Source organism: Berghia stephanieae, chromosome 2 (assembly GCF_034508935.2).
Source record: "Berghia stephanieae isolate SIO BIC M18660-M18661 chromosome 2, UCSD_Bste_1.3, whole genome shotgun sequence".
Classification (NCBI taxonomy): domain Eukaryota; kingdom Metazoa; phylum Mollusca; class Gastropoda; order Nudibranchia; family Aeolidiidae; genus Berghia; species Berghia stephanieae.
Window position 1 is genome coordinate 17,613,001 of NC_088361.1, and position 21,201 is coordinate 17,634,201.

Sequence of the window (21,201 nt, forward strand, 5' to 3'; positions counted from 1 at the left end):
ATGCTTTGCTCTCAGACGGCCTGGACTTGTGTGTTCTCTATTATTATTTAACCCCATTCTTAGTCTTTACACAATCTGTACATTTTTACACATTTTATATTTTTAATCATTTGAGTACTTTTGGGTTGTCTATTACATTTTCTGTTGCAAAGCATGTCATAGTCAATAACAGTAAGTTGATTCGGCTTTTTTTTATCTCAAATTCCGATTTTTATGTATTCTGATTCCTCTATGGGGCTATTGGGGGTAGGAGCCTCTGATGACCACTGCAGAGACCGCGCAATATGAAGGGACATACTTATTCTAGATTGGTTTGCTTTGTTCACATGCGTTTTTGCTAATTTGATTACACTCCGGTTAAGTTGATTTTCGGATAAGTCGATTTTTTTCTCGGTTCCCCTGGGCATCGTCTTATCCGGAGTCCACTGTACATAACAGAGAGTTGATTTACAGGGAAAAAATACCATCTCCAAAAAACTATGACTGTACATTATTTGACTGTTTCCCTCACAGCCAAGACCTCTGGCCAGGGTCAGGACAAAACCATGTATTCTCATTCCAAGACGAAGACAGAAAACAAGCTGGAAAACAGATATAGGGGGGGATAGAACACAAAGCATGTAACCTCCAGCCCACCATGGCTTCTCCTGAGAGCATGTTCAAATCCAGCGTGTACTGTAATCATTACTTCATAGTCATTTATCATTAAGTATGAACATTCCAGATTAGACTGGCAAAGAAACGGGCATTGAAGAGAAAATAAAATGACCTGCAACTCAAAATCACAACATGTTATACAACTAGTTGAAATGAATTGAGTAGGACACATCAAAATTCTCTTAAGTACCAAATTCGTGAAAAAACTTGAGCTTTTATATAGCGCAATATCCACTAAACGTGCTCAAAGCGCTTTACAAGGGGTCCCTGGCCAACAGCAACACATAACATGTAGGACGAGACATGACGCCTGTCAGGCGATATTACAAATTTTTGGGACAGAGACAACGCTGTTAACGGCCAGGTACTCATTTTACACCTGAGTACGGTGAGAGAATGTGAGTAAAGAGCCTTCTCCAAGGGCTCAACTATGCGCCGAGCGAGGCTCGAACCAAGGACCTTCTGATCCGAAAGCGAGTGTCATACCACGAGACCACATAGCTGCACAGGTTGTAAAACTTTAATTCACCTGGAACCAACAAAAACGTGGAGAAAGTAGGAACAATATGAAACAATAATATATATATTTGTGTGTCATTTTTGTGTCATGTTGAAAGAATTTCTCATATGTTACCCATCGTCTCTGAATGGTATTATGTCAGGATGACATAGATGCCGAAAATGGAATTAATAGAGAAAAACATAAAACTTGAGGTTTCTTCCTATTTGCCATTGTGGAGAGAAATACATTTTCTTATATTAAAGATTCACATCTCAATATTTGTGATCATTTTAATTCTAAAGTCACTCAATGGGGTCCCAATCATTCCGACATACATCGTGACATATATCACGACATACATCATGATATGAAGTGAATAGAAAAGTGCCAGAAGACAATAGAGAATAAAATTTTTCGCGGCGGTGGTGGGGTTTGAACCTGCGACCTTATTGGTACGACAACTCCGCCTGGCAGGTGAGAGCGTGGCTCTACCGTGTGAGCTATCCACGAACACTAAAATATTCGTTTCAAACTCAAAGTCATTACTAGATCCCTCTCTCACCCACTTCTTGAGACCGCCGATTCGTTCGTACACCACCATCGCGAATAATTTTGACCAGCAGTTAAGCTTAATAGCCAATATTCTCAACACAAACATATAACATAGAAACGATTGAGACATTGAGTATGCTCCGGTGTATGGGGTGAATTTTTAATTCAGAAAAGTGAGTGGAGCAGGCACTTATGTTGGTAACAACAAGATATGAAGTGAATAGAAAAGTGCCAGAAGACTTTGGGTTTGAAACGAATATTTTTGTGTTCGTGGATAGCTCACACGGTAGAGCCACGCTCTCACCTGCCAGGCGGAGTTGTCGTACCAATAAGGTCGCAGGTTCAAACCCCACCACCGCCGCGAAAAATTTTTATTCTCTATTGTCTTCTGGCACTTTTCTATTCACTTCATATCTTGTTGTTACCAACATAAGTGCCTGCTCCACTCACTTTTCCGACATACATCATGGCATACATCCTTACATCCACCATGGCATACATCATGGCAAACATCATGACATACATGGTGACATACATCATGACAGACATCATGGCATGCATCGTGACATACATCATGACAAACATCGTGACATACATCCTGACATATGACATACATCATGACATATGACATACATCATGACATTCTATTAATATCATTTTGAGAATATGGGCTACATATTTGAGACATTTTGAAAAGCTAGGGGATTATCTCAATCAAAACAACCTTAAAGTCAAAGCCTAAAAACAAATGCATTTTGTCGATATACTGATATCTCAGCAACGACGTGTCCTCATGTCCAGAGCCTCGTGTTTTGGTTGTTGTTTTTAGGGGTTTTGTCACCTAGGCACACTGCCAGTGCCAGCCAATTGAATAACAACTATTAACAGAAACTTACATTCATAAGCTTTGTTGAAATCCAATTTTATTCCACACGAAATGCAAGTAAATGATTGTTTAATTAGTTTTGTATTTTGTAATTTAAAATTTTTCAAACTGGAATGTAAAATTCTCAGGGAATGTTGTGTCATTCATATTGATAAAATTGAGCAGGGATTTTTATAGTCAAGATAGCCATAAGTCTGTATAAAATGTATTTTTCAAAAGATCTTTGGTGATCGCACGGTACTGGTTTGACTACTCAGAATTTTAAGTTGATCAAAATATTTATAAAATTCCTTTAAAAAATAACAAGACATGTAGATATATCTGATGCATCAGAGAGAGAGAAAAATGAATATCATGTCTCAACAAATATACATATATATGTGTGTGTGTGTGAGAGAGAGTGTGTGTGTGTATGTGTATGTGTGAGAGTGTGTGTGTGGTTTTGTTGTTTGTTTTTTTTTTTTTGTTTTTTAAAGGGTTTTACGGTGCTTGCAACACATTTAGGTTATATCAGCGCCAATAAAAAGGAAGAAAATGGGATAGTCAAAAGTTCTGGAATTACAATTAAAGCACCCAAGAAAAAGTAAGACAAAAGGGGAAATAGGAACAAATAGGGATCAGATGTAGAATCCAAGAGCATACCACCAATGTACTTAGTTTAAGATCACCTATACTTCTCATCCGGACACAAACACAAAATCCAACAAAGAGGAATACACTCAAATGCTTACATTATACATCAAAAATAAATATAATGATACATAACAGAGAGATGATTTACAAGGAAAAAAAATATCATCTCCCAAAACAGTAACTATGCATTCGACTGTTTCCCTCCCAGTCAGGACTCCGAACAGGGCCAAGTAATCTCATTCCAAGACAAAGACAGAAAGCATGTTGGAAAATAGATATAAGGGGATAGAAGACACAGTATGTACCTCCAGGCCCACTATGGGAGGTCAGGATCCCCACCCAGTATGTGTGTGTGTGTGTGTATGAGTTTGTGTTTGTATGCTATCAGCAATGAAACGATTGTCCTGACATAATAGAATGTGAGTGTATACATATAATATATACATATATAACAAATTTATTTATATCCAATAGATTAAACTTTTAAAATTTTAAATCCATTACTCCTTAGTGGTCCATATTCTAATCTCCAGCATCAGGAAAAAAGAGTAGAATATAGACTATACTACACATAACATGGCAGGTAGATATTTGCTTTACACATTATCAAAACATGGCAGCGTGCTGTTGCTTTACACATTATACCCTCATAAGAGACGTCCAAAAAGAAACCAGAAGATAGGCATAACTCTTGAATTTTTTTTCTATCTGTGTAAACACAGGAACTAAGGAAATTTAATTTTGTTCCTTGTAAAATTCAGCACCATCAATGAATGCAATATTAAACACTATCGTCGTTAAGTTGGCGACTCCAATCACAGAATAGTTGAAGATGTTTCTGCTTTTGGGTTACAAGAGGAAGGTCTTGCTGAGGGAGTTCAAATTTTGTTTTTTAAAGCTTGACAAAAAATTATTTCACTGATTTTTCGCTGATGTCACGCTGGCAAAATGCATTGATCTGATGGGGAACTTAATTGAAAAGTAGTTAAGGGGTAACTCTTTATCAAATGTGAGTTCCAAGTGGGTGTGTATACAAATGTTTGAATTATAATTCTGATTTCCTTTCGGAAGTCCCTCGTACTCATATGAGTATGTGATTGTAATAAGCAGTAAAACCCAAGGAAATTAACATCAAATGCATAAAATCAAATGTGTTTGTGAACAAACCATTATTCCTTTGTAGAACACCCAGCTAATTACAAAATGTAAACAGAATTGCCTCTGGTGATTAAAAAATTAATCATAAGTTCATAAAGACAAAAACAAAATATTAAATAAAATGTACTTATCCACATGATTTTTGAAGACCATCTCAGCAGAAATTATGAAAATATCAAAACAACGAAAACAGAATATTTTGAACGGAACAACAAATTCGATACAAATATGATCAACCAGCATTTCAACTATAGATAATGATTATGTAAATAGGAAGGTAAAAATAAATTTAAAAAAAACAAAAATCCCCAAACAACTTTTATATTACAACATAAAAAAGGATATAAATCTTTTTTTTTTTATAAACAATAAAATAAGTTTTCCCGAACTGACCTCAAATAGCACAGAAATAAAACAAGTAGTTTAAATCCTGAACACTTGACCTCATTTCTCTCAAGTATAATTCCAAATTTGATTTTTTAAATAAAATTGACATTTGACATTGAACATTACCCAGCAGCATAGACCATGGGAAATTTTTTTTCAGCCCGCTTCTAAAAGCTGGAAGTATAAATGTTTATATTTCAACACATTATTGTAAAACTGGAGTTATTCAAATCGGTGCTGGTGATAAGCGATACATTCTCACCACCATTGTCAATCATTATTTTAACTTATTATTTTTTTGTCCGAAACAAACCTCTCGGAGTGTGCATTGTTCTTTGCCGTGCGGTTCCATCAATCTGGGATTCTCTCTCAATCGTTCCCAGAAGCCCTCAAACTATCGCGTGCTTCAAGTCTAGACTGAAGACAGAATATTTTAGATTAACTTTTCCTTTATCATTCAAAATCACATTCTTCATATTTCATCAGCAGAACTTAATAGATCATCGACAGTTGTAACATTAAATTGTCTTTAAAATGTAACATTAACTTTTCTTGATGTCTTGTGAAGGAAGCGCCATTGAACATGTTAGGTGGAGTTTGGCGTTCTATAAATGTTATTATTTATTTATTAATTTAACTTACCTTCAAGTTTATAAAAAAATGTTTATATATAATGAATAAATAACAACAAACAAAAAAACAAAAATTGGATAAAATAATAAACATAGATGAGGAGGTAACTTGTAAATAAATAAACCAACAAATAAATAAAATAATAAATACCTCAACAAATAAATAAATAAATAAATATATAAATAGATTAATCTATTACAAAATCATTTTTTTTTAAAAGAAGAAAATCAAAATTGATTGAATAAATAATTAAACGAATCATTTGATTGGTTGATTATGTCATCATTTTACCAAGGAAATGAAGACAATATATTTGTTTGAAATAGTCAAACGACATTTGATATGCAGATAAAATTGGTTTTGTTTGCCATTTAAAAAAAAAAAGAAATAATCACTTTGATTCAATAATTATCCATCGCGTTCATTTGATTTCTGGTTCATTTGCATATATCGTTTTGACAGCAGACGTGACGTAACATAATATAAATAAAAATCAAAACAATTGGACATTTAAAAAACTATGTTCAGTATTAACTCACTCAACCCTAACACCGACTATATCCGTAGTTTACCCGGGTCACTTTTACCCCATCCCTCTTAATGACATTTTTCTGAGATAAATTATAGGCATAGTATCAAAGCTAATGTTTTTCATTTTTACACATTAATGGTAATGGTAGATAGTTGAATAAAACTTATCTATGCACATGCTCATTTTTTATACATTTTCCCAGTTTTGTAGCAATAGATCTCTCGGATTGAGTGAGTTAAGTTGTCATTGTAGCATAGAACTTTTTTCATTTGTATTTAGAGGTTTTACTAGCCTTGTGGTAATACTGGGTCATTTCAGAACCCGTAATAAAGAGGATGATAGAGAAAAGGATGTAGATCTGAAGTTAAAAGCACCAAAGACAAATCAAGACAAAGGGGAACTGGTTCAAATAAGGAAGAGAAGATTCCATGAGAAATCTGTTGATGTATTGTATTTGACATGACCTGAAAATCCCATTCAGACACAAGCAATGGATCCCGCTAAAATGTTTACAACGTTCAATGTATTCAAAACTAATAGCTATAACAATACATAACAGAGAAATGAAGGAAAAAAATATCATCTCTCAGGGAAAAAAGGGGCTATTCATTAGACTTGTCTCCCTCACAGCTACAGATCCCTGCCAGGACTAGGTAAAAACCACGCAATGTCAATCCATGAAAAAAGACAGGGAGCAATATGAAAAGGAAAAATAGATGTAGAGAGATTGAAGACTCAACAGGTGACCTCCCCTCCATGTGTCGAATAGAACGTTTGTTACAAGAAATAAATATTTCTTCATTTCACAGACGACTGCTTTTTGAAAAAAAAAATAAACATATAATATAGATATACAAAGGTGAAACTTTTCAACTCAAACGTAACGAATAGATGTGAAATTTGGAATGCATCACATGCATGTATAAGGAGGATGCAGATTTTCGTAAACAGATGCATGCGTAAGTTACTCAGAATAAAATGGATGGATAGAATTAAGAACGAAGAAGTATGGAAAAGAACACAGCAGAAACCAGTGGGAGAGGAAATAGGAAGAAGACGACGGAGAAGGATTGGACACACCCTTAGAAAGAATGACTCCACTATAACAAAGAAAGTATTGGACTGGAACCCCAAGGACAGAAGATCAAGGGGAAGGCCACTGAAAACATGGAAAAGAGTTAAAGAAGCTAATATAATAATATACAGAGAAGTGATAAGACGTGGAATGAGATTTTTTTTTTTTTAAAAAGATAGCTCTAGATAGAGAGGAATGGAAACTGTAGCCTATACCCTGACACAGGGTGAAAAAGGCAATGGTGATGATATTTATACAAAGGTGATCGTGATCAGATTTGTGGTTTAAATTGCTAAAATGAGGTGACAGAGAGATATATATATATTTACAAGAAAAAAAAACTCATCCCCCAAAACTAATACTAAACATTTGACTTTCTCCCTTTCAGCTAAGGACTCCAGGAAGAGCCATGACAAAACCAAGCAATCCCATTCAAAGACAAAGGCAAAAAGCAACTCCGAAACCAGATATAAAGTGATAGAAGACATAGTAAGTGCCTCCCTGCTCTCCAGTGGAAATAAGAAGAGACCACCCAGGCTGATCCCTTTGGCTGAGGCTTACATTAAATTAGAAACCCACAATAAATTTAACAGGAAATAGAAAAAGAATTTTAAAATAAATCACATATGAATGACAAATCACAGATCATGAAAACGTTTTCAATCATAGAGACAAATACTTTTTTTTTTAATCTGAAGAGTTCATAGACAAATTCTAGTGAATTCCAGAAAGAGCTTGGCTGTTAAAAATTCAAGTTGTAATCATGTCCGATGCAATAATCTGAGTCGTGATAAATAATAAATATGAGCACCCTATTGACAAAACAATAAATCATAACAAATTTTCATTTCACTCAGATATCCAGATAATGCTGCATGGTCCATTCTTGAGATTTCTGTCCATTACAAGTAGCCAGGGAGACAAAACCCCCACTTTTGGCTGTTCCAACGTCTAAACACCTCCCAGATTCTTTGTTGATAAATACAGATTTTTCCTGGTAAAACAAGAAAATAAAAATATTTTAAACAAATTAAAAATGACTTGACATTTTGTTTAAAAATACAAAATCTACTAAATTTGTCAAAAAATAAATACGAAAAATTATCAAAAATATTCGATATTCTTGCCATTACGATATGATTTGAATTTATTTTGACAGGAATTTGAAGTAACGACAACTCCCTTCAATAAATTACATTTTTCATTTCCGTTTAGAGACGAATTGTGAGTGAAGCCTTGACCAGGTGACCAATGACAGTGGCCGTTTAAGGGAGTGTCAAATCTGACCAATGGTTCTCCCTTCTTGAGACCAAACCTTTTATCAAAGTTAAATGTATCTCAAATTCAAGCCATGACAACTGACATATCAAATATTTTTCAATAAGTCAATAACTGACATATCAAATAGTTTTCTATCAGTCAATAACTGACATATCAAATAGTTTTCTATAAGTCAATAACTGACATATCAAATAGTTTTCTATAAGTCAATAACTGACATATCAAATAGTTTTTTATCAGTCAATCTGGAATTTCATAACAAATTTTAAAAGACTTTTGATACCTGAGAATGAGTTAAAGACACTGGCATTATAGGCGACCATTACAACTTGGGTCAGGTATCAATTTCGTGATAAACAAAATTGTTAACGCCATTAAAAACTGAATGAACCAGCTTAAGTGTGTTCTATAACAAAAAAGGGGGAAAAAATTGAGCATTTGTATAGCACAATATCCACTAAACATGCTCAAAGGGTCCCCAAACCAACAGCAACACAATAACATGTAGGACGAGACATGACGCCTGTTAGGCGATATCACAATTTTTTTCCCCTCAGAGACAACACCGTTAACGGCCAGGTACTCATTTTACATCTGAGTACAGTAGGAGAATGTGAGTTAAGAGCCATTTCCAAGGACTCGTCTATGCACTGCTCAGAGTGAGACTTGCACTGATCTTCCAGACCAAATGTGAGTGTCTTTACCACTAGACCACATGGCCTCACAAAGAAAATAGAAATAAAAAAACAAACATGAAAAAGGGAGAGGGTGGGGGGGGGGGGTCTCTCTTACTCTCTTACAAATTCAAAACAAAACTCTAGGACAGAAGTACTCCATGCATTTGAATGATTATAAATTAATTCACTCTGCTTTAAAATGCACTCTTGAATAACACAACAAACAAACAAACAAACAAACAAACGGACAAACAAAAAAATCTTTCATTAATAGCTTCATATGCATCTGAACTGAAGCAAAGTGTTAAGCCCTTCCAAAACTGAAGTGAATTGAGTGGTAAGGTACATCAAGTACAACAACAAGCCATTTTGGCGGTTTTCTAAAACTCTTTATTTCCTGTTTATGTAAGGGACGTAACTCAGATAATGATGATACCCAATAGTTGCCATAGATATTAATGATTATTTCCCTTTAATCTATTACAAAAACAAACCTTATCATAAAGCCATTTCATCATTGGATTGTCATCGCAAGGCATCAACGACACGTGGGGATTTTTGCCTCCTTTGAATGCCAGGCAAGCTTCCTCTCGTCTCAGATAATTCTCTCTACTGATGGAAAACACCTGAAAATACATAAAATACAAAGACGAATAAGTAACTTACAGACCTGCCAACTTGAAAATTTTAAAATTCGTAATTTGTAAGAGATAAAAAAAAACTTGCTAAAGTTAACTTTAAATATCAACAAATTACCCTCACCAGGGTTAAATAACATTTAAAAATCCTTAAAATTATGTAGTCTGAGATCAACATTCATTTTCAATAAGTTATAATTACTTAACGACAGTCATGAAAGTCTCAATTTGGAGCAAAGTTTGGTCATTCTTCGAGTTGATTGTGCCCCTGGCAATGTGACCAAACGTTTCTCCCATGTTACTATCTATAAAATACTATAATCTATGGCCTTTTGATTACAGTTTGAGTTTATATTCAGGGAGAGGGGACGGGATTCATACACAGGGAGTAGGAAAGTATTGGACTGGAACCCTCAGGGCAGAAGATCAAGGGGAAGGCCACGAGGAACATGGAGAAGAATTAAAGAAGCTGATATACAGAGAAGTGGTAAGACCTGGAATGAGATAAAAAAGTTAGCTCGGGATAGAGAAGGATGGAAACTGTTTGTTTGTGGCCTATACCCTGACCCAGGGTGAAAAAGGCAATGATGATGATGATGATGATGATGGAAACTGTTTGTCTGTGGCCTATACCCTGACCCAGGGTGAAAAAGGCAATGATGATGATGATGATGATTACAGTTGGCCACAATGCAATAATATTTTGAAAAGCGGTGGGAAAAAACCAATTGAGGTGCATGCGATATCTAATGTATGAGTCGAGTGCCTTACCTGACTAGAACTACCTCCATTCTGACAATGGAAGAGACCCATGCTAATGAATGTATGAGTGCCTTACCTGACTAGAACTACCTCGATTCTGACAATGGAAGAGACCCATGCTAATGAATGTATGAGTGCCTTACCTGACTAGAACTACCTCCATTCTGACAATGGAAGAGACCCATGCTAATGAATGTATGAGTGCCTTACCTGACTAGAACTACCTCCATTCTGACAATGGAAGAGACCCATGCTAATGAATGTATGAGTGCCTTACCTGACTAGAACTACCTCCATTCTGACAATGGAAGAGACCCATGTCAAAAACAGTCTTTTCGTCTTTTTGTAGAGTATCCAGACACAAGCCTGAGGCAGGATTTCTCACCTGTTGGCATGAGAGGAGAGGAAAAAGGGTTAGGGTCTTTGAAATATGTGACTCCTCGTCTCAAAACGGTATTAAGTCGGGATGATTAAGATGCTGAAAATGGAATTTGTAGCCAGAAATATCAGACTTAAGTTGAATTTATATGCCTTATAGAGGAGAATGAATATCCTATTTTAGAGGGCTAAATACCAATTATTCTTATTTTTGACCAGTTTAGCTATAATTTGACTTTATAGCATCTGGTCAATCCCGACATAATACCGTTTTGAGACGTTGGGTCACATATGACAAAAATACAAACAAAACAGCTTGAAACATAATTGGTGTTTCTTGCTATGTAGTCCTTCAGAGCGATGGATACAGAGTTTATACTGGTTTCTGTCCTGTGAAATGGAACCGTAAAAACTGTTTGCTATCCTTCGAATAAAACAAACTACATTTAATAGCAGGGGTCCCGTTAGCTCAGTTGCTAGAGCACTCACTTCACGTGCAAAGGACCATGATCAATCCCAGGTGATGTCGAATTTTTTTTTCAAGGATTATGAGCGATGATTTGGTAGCTGGGTCTATTAGATCTCGTGGAAAGTACTATGCAGTAGACTCTTGCCATTTTCCGTTTCATACCATGAAAACCAGGATTAACTCAAGCTCCATGGAGCCGGATTGATTGCGGTGGTAGGGATGATTATGTGGTAGTTGTTGTAGAAGTGGTGGTAGGGATAATGATGTAGTGGTAGTTGTTGTAGTGGTGGTAGTGATGATTCTGAGGTGGTAGTATAATCAGGGTAGATTTTTTAAATCATTTCCGGGACAAAAAGTAAACTTCCATATTTTCCGGGACAGCCATTATGTTTTACAAATTTCGGGGACAAATTCGGAAATTCCGGGATGATAGGCATTCCTGCAATAGGCTTCAACAGTAGTGATGTCACTTCCCCGTAATGACGCATAGTTACTAAGTAACTGGTTCTAAACTATCGGAACAATGGCGGACGCCCTGATGAAATACTTCTCCGACGAGCAAAAAAATGTATCCAGGGGAGAAAAACATTATTAATCTGATGTCGTTTTAATTTTTATACATTCTCATCACATGACACGTGGCGAGCATGAAGAATAAAAAGTACCGATTTTATTTGTTTAGAACCAAGCTGCTGGTTCCTGGGAGGACGTGACATCAGACTATTGAATCATATTGGCAAAATAACGTTTCTGCCAATGATCTTGAGTATCAAAGCCAAATGTTTTGGTGCAACGGTCAATTTTTTTCCATCTATTTGCCACTTCTTGATGTAGCTATGACCACACAGAGCCCTTGGTCACTGTCACAAAGGTGTGATTCAATTTAAAAGAAATGGGAGACAGAGGTTGCGAGGGTAGAAAAGAAAGAGACAAAAAGAAAGAGATAGAGAGAGAGAGAGAGAGAGAGAGAGAGAGAGAGAGAGAGAGAGAGAGAGAGAGAGAGAGGGGGGATAAAGAGGGGGGGTGGAGAGAGGAAGAGAGAGAGATGAGAGAGAGAGAGGGGGAGAGGGAGAGAGGGAGAGGGAGAGAGAGGGTGGGGAGAAAGAGAGAGGGAAAGATAGAGAGAGACAGAGAGAAAGAGAGAGAGAGAGAGAGAGAGAAAGAGAAAAAAAAAAAAAAGAGAGAGAGAGAGAGAGAGAGAGAGAGAGAGAAAAGAGAGAGAGAGAGAGAGAGAGAAGAGAGAGAGGGAAAGGAAAGATAGAGAGAGACAGAGAGAAAGAGAGAGAGAGAAAGAGAGAGAGAGAGAGAGAGAGAGAGAGAGAGAGAGAGAGAGAGAGAGAGACGGTGAGAGATAACCCCTACCATGCCCCATGCCTTGACATTCTCATCCATAATGAATTTCTCTGGGTAGACATTGTCCAGATACCATTTGAAGCTTTTGCACTTGAGTTTCTCCCTCAAGGCTTTTCTCTCAGAGATGTCACCCATGTCTTGGCTCTGGAAGTGAAACGAACAAAATTTTAAAATGAGACGTTGATTTTGATCATGGCAAAAAGACTACAGATGTGACGATAATGGTGATGGCAATGATGATGACGAATATGGTAAGACTGATGACAACAACCAAGCTGATGTGTTGCAATGGTGAGTTGTTTTGATGAATACGCCATCCACTGCCTCCAATACTCCAATCGGCATGATGTGTGGATGACCCAGAGGACAAAAGTGATTTTTTTTTTTTTTAATGTCACAATCCAGTTTTTTGATGCTTTCAGATAAAAAGTAAAATGTGTGTGTGTGACATCTTTGGTTATTTTAACTTAAAATTAATTCTTCTTCATTTGTTTGTTTTTGTTTTTAAGGGTTTTACGGCGCTTGCAACACATTTAGGTCATATCAGCACCAGTAAAAAGGAACTAATGGGATAGTGAAAAAGTTATAGACTTACAATTGAAGCACCAAAGATAAAGTAAAACATAGGGGAACTGGTTCAAATAGGGAACAGATGTAAATTCCAAGATCACACCATCAGTGTACTTAGTTTGAGATCACCTAAATGACTCATCCTAACAAAAGCACAGGTCCCCACTAAGAGGAACACACTCAAATAAGTGTTCAAATACACACATAATCTATACTCTGTTAGCATGAGCCCTCTAAATCTTGATTCCACCAGCAACACCAGAGGACACAGATTCAAACTCTCCAAAGAAAGGTGTTCTCTAAACCTTGGGCAGAACTTTTTCTCAGTTCGGGTAGTCAACAAATGGAACCGCCTGCCTGCAACAGTTGTCGACGCCCCTTCATTGCAGGCATTCAAGTGCTGTCTTGATGCTCATTGTGAAACAGAAAAATACTGTTTGTAAAGTTAAAATCAGACACCTCCTTCCACTATGTGGCATGCCCAGTTTTGAGAGACTTGAATTAAATACATTCACAAATGCACAAGAGCAGATAAAAGCCTGTAAAAGCCTACATAAATCTGGACTTATATCATATCATATCATATCAAATAAATGTTTACAGAGACAAAGAGTTCGACCAGGGCAGGATAAAACCAAGTAATCTCATTCCAAGACAAAGACAGAAAGCAAGTTGGAAAACAGATAAAGGGGGATAGAAGACACAGTAAGTGCCACCCTGCCCATTAAAGGAGGTCTGGAACCCCAGCCATCTGGTCATCCACCAGAAAATTGGACAGAGACCGTGAATCAGATCATATTTTACCTCCCAGGTATGAGAGTTGTCTGCCTTTCCATCAAGGCCACAACCAAAAAGTCTCACCGGGGACAAGAACAGAGGAAGAATTAAAGATGCATGGAGATCAATGAAAACAAACAAATTAAAAATGGCACCAGATCATTTGCCTAGCAATGAATTTGATGAATTATACAGAAAGTTTTCAATCGCCTTTTCATGTTTCTTTCTGTCATTTTGTTTTTAAGTTTTACAGCCTTTGCGACACCATTAGGGGCATTTCAGCGCCGGTAAAACAGAAGATGACAGGAAAAAGTTGTGGATTTGACGTTAAAAGCACCAAAGAAAATGTAATAAAAAGAAGACTGATTGATTAAGGAACAGAAGTTTCAACGAGCAATCCATCAGTGTGGCTGTTTTGACATGACCTAAAAGTCCCATCCAGGCAGAAGTAAGGGATTCCATTATGAAGGACAAACACAAATCCCTACAAAATATAGCATATATTCAAAAACCTTTAATTGTACATAACAGAGAGATGATTTACAGGGGAAAAAATATCATCCTTCAAAAAAGGAACTCTATACATTTGACTGCCTCCTTCTCAGTTAAGGATCCCTGCAAGGACCAGGAAAAATCCGAGCAATCTTAATCTAGAGCCAAGTCAGACAGCAACATGGAAAATGAAAACACATATGGGGGATAAAAGACAGCAAGTTTGATCTTTCCACCCACCATGAGAAGTCAGAAAACCCCATCACCTTCTCATTTAAAAAAAAAAAATTTTTTTACGAAACTACTATGTTACTAGTGTGCATCTTGTGTGAGTGTGTCTATGTCAATATTGTATTGTTATAAATGTGTAACCAAATGACAAATTGCCACTTTTTTGGGGACAATAAAGATATATTATTATTATTATTATTATTATTTTATTATTATTATATTATTATTATTATTATTATTATTTATTATTATTATTATTATTATTATTATTATTATTATCATTATTATTATTATAACACCGACATCTTATAACACCATCATAGAATATTTATAACAATGCCATCTAAGAACACCATCATAAAATGTTCATAACACCAACATCTTATAACATCACCATAGAATATTTATAACAATGCCATCTAAGAACACCATCATAAAATGTTCATAACACCAACATCTTATAACACCATCATAGAATATTTATAACAATGCCCGCTAAGAACACCATGTTCATAACACCGACATCTTATATCACTCTCATAAAATTTTTTACAACAATGTCCGTACCATCAAGTCTTTTCGATGCATGAAAAACAATCGTTTGTAATCGTCCATCCACACCTCGGCAAGTCTCAAGGAGTTTATACCGTGAGTGTCTTTATTACCTGAAAAATGTTTATAGTTAAATCATAAATAATCAGGGCTTGATAAGTCGTGAATCAAAGATTATTTTTTTTTATAAATAGAGAAAAAGAAATGTATAAAAAAAGGATTAAGACTTAACATAACAATAACAAGAAATGGAGTGAGTAGAAAAGTGCCAGAAGACAATAGAGAATAAATATTTTATGGCAATGGGGGTTTGAACCAACTACCTCCAGTGGTGGATGTAGTCGAAATACAGAGCATCCCCAGACCTGCTAAATTAAAAACTTCAAATTTAGTCATTTCTATGTCAATTTTTAGTAATTTGACAAGGAAATTAGTAATTTAGGAAATCGTGCACGAACAACCACAATATGACATTGATGATCACTTAAACATTACATCGTCATGCTAATGCACTGTAGAAATACTTAATTATTATTATTAAAATCATCATCATTATTATAGTAGTAGTTATAGTAGTGGTAGAATAGTAGTTCTTCTTATCATTATTATTACTATTATTATTATTATTATTATTATTATTATTATTATTATTATTATTATTATTATTATTATTATTATTATTATTATTATTATTATTATTATTATTATTATTGTTATTTATTATTATTATTATTATTATTATTATTATTATTATTGTTGTTGTTGTTGTTGTTGTTGTTGTTGTTGTTGTTGTTGTTGTTGTTGTTGTTGTTGTTGTTGTTGTTGTTGTGTTATTATTATTATTATTATTATTATTATTATTATCATTATTTAAGTATTACTGAGATTTTAAAATTCGTAATTTTCCATAAAATTTCGTATTTTCGTAATTGGCTCTGAAAAGTGTCTAAAATTTGTAAAATTACGAAAAATTCGTAAGATTTGCCAGGTATGCATCCCTCTCATGGCCAAATGGAGTTGTCATAACAGCAGGGTCGTGGGTTCGAACCCCCATCAGCTGGAAAGTGTTTAATTCTCTATTGTCTTCTGACAATTTTCTACTCACTCCATTTCTTGTTGTTGACAACATAAGAGTTTGATGCACTCCCTTTTCTAAATTAAAATTCACAACAAAATTGTTTTAGTTTTTTTTCAGTTTTCAATGACTTAATTTTCAACAATTTTCATCACAAAATCTTGATTATTTAAATACTCATGTTCAATGCATTGTGTGCTTGGTAAATCCGTGACCTCATTTGGGATGAAAGGAAATTCAAACAAGTCCTTAGCCTTCATCATTCTTTTTTTTTTGTAATTTCATTTTTTGTAATTGACACGAGCCAGTTTACAAATATCCCTGTGTAAACTAAAGAAGAATTTAGATTACTGTATCCCTGTGTAAACTAAAGAAGAATTTAGATTACTGTATCCCTGTGTAAACTAAAGAAGAATTTAGATTACTGTATCCCTGTGTAAACTAAAGAAGAATTTAGATTACTGTATCCCTGTGTAAACTAAAGAAGAATTTAGATTACTGTATCCCTGTGTAAACTAAAGAAGAATTTAGATTACTCTATCCCTGTGTAAACTAAAGAAGAATTTAGATTACTGTATCCCTGTGTAAACTAAAGAAGAATTTAGATTACTGTATCCCTGTGTAAACTAAAGAAGAATTTAGATTACTGGGCTGTTTCACTCCAAACAAAATCTTCCCTATGAGATATCTTTTGAGCTTTTTTTTATATAGCGCAATATCCACTAAATGTGCTCAAAGCGCTTTACAAAGGGTCCCTGGTCAACAGCAACATTTAACATGTTGGACGAGACATGACGCCTGTTAGGCGATAATACAATCAGGCCTAGAAGTGATTCAGGAAAATATTTTTCCCTGCTTTTTCCAGGTTTTTTCCAGGCTCTAGGGAAAATTTTAAGGTAGTAATTTTCAAGCATATTCATCAATTCTAGACCAGTTACCACTACCTATATATATATATATATATATATATATATATATATATATATATATATATATATATATATATATATATATATATATATATATATATATATATATATATATATATATATATATATATATATATATATATATATGAGCCAAGGTCAAAAGGTGCCAATTATTTTTCTCAAAATAAAAGTGACATAATAGTCCATTCATGTTTCTATATGTGTAGCAAAAACCCTGTACTTCATGAATCAAAGGCCCTTTAGATAACTTTAAGGTCTAACGCAGCACAATATCGTCAACAATACCTATAGGTTGCTGGTGTCACCGGTGACCGGTGACACCAAAATGAGACAAAAAACTCAATAACCAAATGATTTTTGTTGAGTATCAAACTTTATTTAGTAAGTTATAGACAAAAAGACACAATCAACAACAATCATAGTACAATAATATTACCAACTATTGGAGAAAATGTTGCTTTTTGGTGTCATCGGTCACAAGCAACATAGAATGCAAATATATTATTTCATAAAAATGTTTGTACATTAACAACAACAACAATATTGCATATGGTTATTACCAGCAATGTTCAGAAACTTTTGGAATAAAATGTTGGGAAATAATGTGACCAAAGCATATCTTATTTAGCGACATTGTGTCACTTGTGACATTAGACCGATGACACCATTACTTATGTCACAAGCAATACCAAATTGCAATTTCGACAATATATCATTAATTTCAGTCAAACCAGTGTAATAACCACAGTTAAATATGGAATTTAATAATATTTCAGAAACCAAAGACTTCAAAAATAGAAATATACATGGAAAATAGAGAATCTGAATGTGACGTGACATAAGACCGGTGACACCATTACTTATGTCACAAGCAACACCAAATCACACTTTCGTCCATAATATATCATTATTTTCAGTCAAAAAATCACAATAACCTACTCTAAAATGAAATTCAATGATATTTTAAGAAACTAAATACTTTCAAATTGGAAATATACTTAGAAATTAGTAATACCATTGTTGCTATGACTTTGGTCAAAATCGGCACTAGAACGCAATTTTGCCTCAATAAATCAAGAATAGCAACTGAACACATGTAATATAGCCTGTTTAATGTAATTCAATGACATTTCAAGTTTTGAAGAACATGAAAACAGAAATACATTAGAAACTTCAAACTTAAGTGTCATCTGTGACATTTTAACCAATGACACCAATGGTCACAAAAAGTACCAAAAGTCACACAAACACTAGATAAATATCAGCCACGGTAATGAATTCATGTAACCATACGGTAACATCCGCCCTACTGCTCAAATCTGCTAGTTTGTAGTAATTTAGTGTGTTAATAGTAAATCAAATCAAATTTCTTGACTACTCTTCTTTTATCTGGATTCGTCAAAAGCTTGAGTTTTGTCTTTTTCTTGATTAATACAACCCTGAAACATAAAAAAATTAGAATTACAAGGAAATAATTAACTGTGTCAAAATCAGTCTTATGTGAGATGTCATAATATCATATTTGTAAATAGAATAACAGCTGAAAACATAATTTTTTGGTGGCACTTTATAATATCCAATATCAAGTGTTGCTTGTGACAATGTAAAATGGCGATGACACCAAAGTTCAACTTACCTTTTCTGCCCGGAGCCAGGCTGGAAAGGCAAATGAAAGTGCTGCACTTCAAAGACTGGTAAGAAGGGTGGATCAAAATTGCGAATCGCCATTTAACGAAACAAACTTCCACGTGTTCACGCATGCCGTGTTGCTTGTGACAAATGACACCAAAACCAATAAACCTCAATATCGGCAAAACGGTATACATTTACTCCAAGATTTGAGTTCAGATAGTAAATCTATGCTTTTTTCTCATAATAAAACATTTTATAAACATTAAACATGAGCTTTAAAGTTTCGTGTCGAGTCTTAGAATTGTGCTGTGATTGATGACACCAAAGGTCACAAGCAACACCAACTTTTTAAGAACTCTTTATGAAACTTAATAAGATTGTAATATACTGCAATTGCGTTTAAAAGTAAATTTTGACTTTATACTATTAGTCAAACTTCAATCACGTGAGCTAAAACATCACATTTAATTTCTACATGATTTCTAAAAAGGTGATGCGTTGACCTCGTTTTAAGCACATGCCAAACAGCATTCAAATTTCACTTTCAAGTTGTTTATTTCATATTCTGTTGAACAGAGTATGTTGAGCTATCTCATTTTATCTCTTCTTCATATTATCAATTGATTACAAGCATTAACCCAATGAAAACAGCCCATAATTAAGTAAAAATCAAATTTTCTTAACACTGGTATCAGGCGGGCACCTTTTGACCTTGGCTCATATAGAGAGAGAGAGAGAGAGAGAGAGAGAGAGAGAGAGAGAGAGAGAGAGAGAGAGAGAGAGAGAGAGAGAGAGAGAGAGAATCAGAAAAGAGGGGGAAATTATTGACTCGTAGTACATAACTATAACAAGCCATCCAGTATCTAAGCCTACACCATCCGTGGGGGAAAAAAAAAGAGAGAGAGAGAGAGAGAGAGAGAGAGAGAGAGAGAGAGAGAGAGGAGAGAGAGAGAGAGAGAGAGAGAGAGAGAGAGGAGAGAGAGAGAGATGTGAGTGAAAAGAGAGTGGCTGAGACTGAGAGAAAGAAATATATTGACTCTGGCTATTAATACTTGGACGTATTCCTGTAAAGTCTAGGCCTCCTACAACATGCAAAAAAAATATTTTAAAAAAGAGAGAGACAGATAGAGAGAGGAGAGAGAGAGAGAGAGAGGGGAGAGAGAGAGAGAGAGAGAGGAGAGAGAGAGAGAGAGAGAGAGAGAGAGAGGGAGAGAGAGAGAGAAATGGGGAGAAAAGAGACAAAGAGAAGAGAAATCAATAGAGAGAAAAAGACATTTGAATATTACTATGAGAGAGAAAGTAGCGTCTAAAGACTTGTGGCCTACTTATTGAATTGCACATGAATGAAATAAAGCTAGTTAATCAAGAGACAGACAAAACAAACTTAGTACAAATTACAATGAGTAAACGACCTTAATCTGCCATCTCCAAATAATTGAATAACAAGTCACGAAAATTAATTAAAGTAGCCCAAGGACGTCGACCGTCTTTCTTAGCTTAGCTAACAATCGCATTCATGACCAAGTCAAAAACACAACAACAAAAAAACAAAAACACACACTCACACACACTACAAAGATGAGGGGAGGGATGTGTGTTTCTAGCACTCTTGTCTTGTCGACAATGATGAGTCGACTGAGTGAATCAAGCGTCTTTAAGTCTTCGACCAATCACAGGCTATCTAACCGAACAGGCTGGTCGAAACAAAGACGCTTCTCGCCGTCGATGTATTACGCTATTGTTGTGCAAGTGGCAAGGAATATAAGACCTTTTTGAGTAGGCCTAAAAGCCAAAATCTAAAAGTAAAAAATATAATTCTGAGGAATTTGAAAGTCACATTGTTGAAATCGGCTTGAAAAAAGAACATTGGTCCTTGTTTCAGAAAAATCGGTTGAAAACCAACTGTTTTACGAATAAATTCGATTTTAAAAATTGCTTTTGTTTATTTTCGATTTTTTTAGCAACTTTTTTATTTATCGGCCGATTTTCTTGATTTTTATATCATTCTTTATATCTCAATGAGACGAGATCAGTGATATACTTTGTTTGTTTCAAATGTAACTACAACATAATTTGTTTTTTTTACTTATCAACCGTGCCTGGATAATTTATTCAACAACTGACGCAACTATCCCATTGCTGTCTTCCAGTGTTTCAGCGATGACTCTAAACCACTATAATTACGTCATGCACAGGAAACATGGTAATAGTCTGTGTACTCTACGAATGCGGACCGGACTTTGCTGATTGGGTCGATCGTCATAACATAGGGCCTAGTAGTGTGAGGAAACCATAAGAGGCTGCTGCCATGCTCTAAGCCGATCGTTCGCAGGTTGAGTAATGATTACG

The 21,201-nt window shown here is 35.1% G+C and overlaps 1 protein-coding gene across 12 annotated transcripts in view; it reads right to left on the bottom strand.

Annotated features, from left to right (window-relative positions):
• Positions 1-7,683: 7,683 nt before the first annotated feature.
• LOC144964414 (putative N-acetylgalactosaminyltransferase 9) overlaps positions 7,684-21,201 on the bottom strand; it is a 29,608-nt gene continuing 16,090 nt past the window's right edge. For all 12 annotated transcript variants that reach the window (XM_078898644.1, XM_078898647.1, XM_078898639.1 and 9 more), the window contains exons 8-12: positions 15,211-15,308; positions 12,583-12,717; positions 10,651-10,758; positions 9,468-9,599; positions 7,684-8,009 (exon numbers count right to left, since the gene is read on the bottom strand). In XM_078898644.1, coding sequence (XP_078754770.1) covers positions 7,869-8,009; positions 9,468-9,599; positions 10,651-10,758; positions 12,583-12,717; positions 15,211-15,308 — 614 coding nt within the window. In that variant the 3' untranslated portion in view covers positions 7,684-7,868. The remainder of the gene's footprint in view (positions 8,010-9,467; positions 9,600-10,650; positions 10,759-12,582; positions 12,718-15,210; positions 15,309-21,201) is intronic.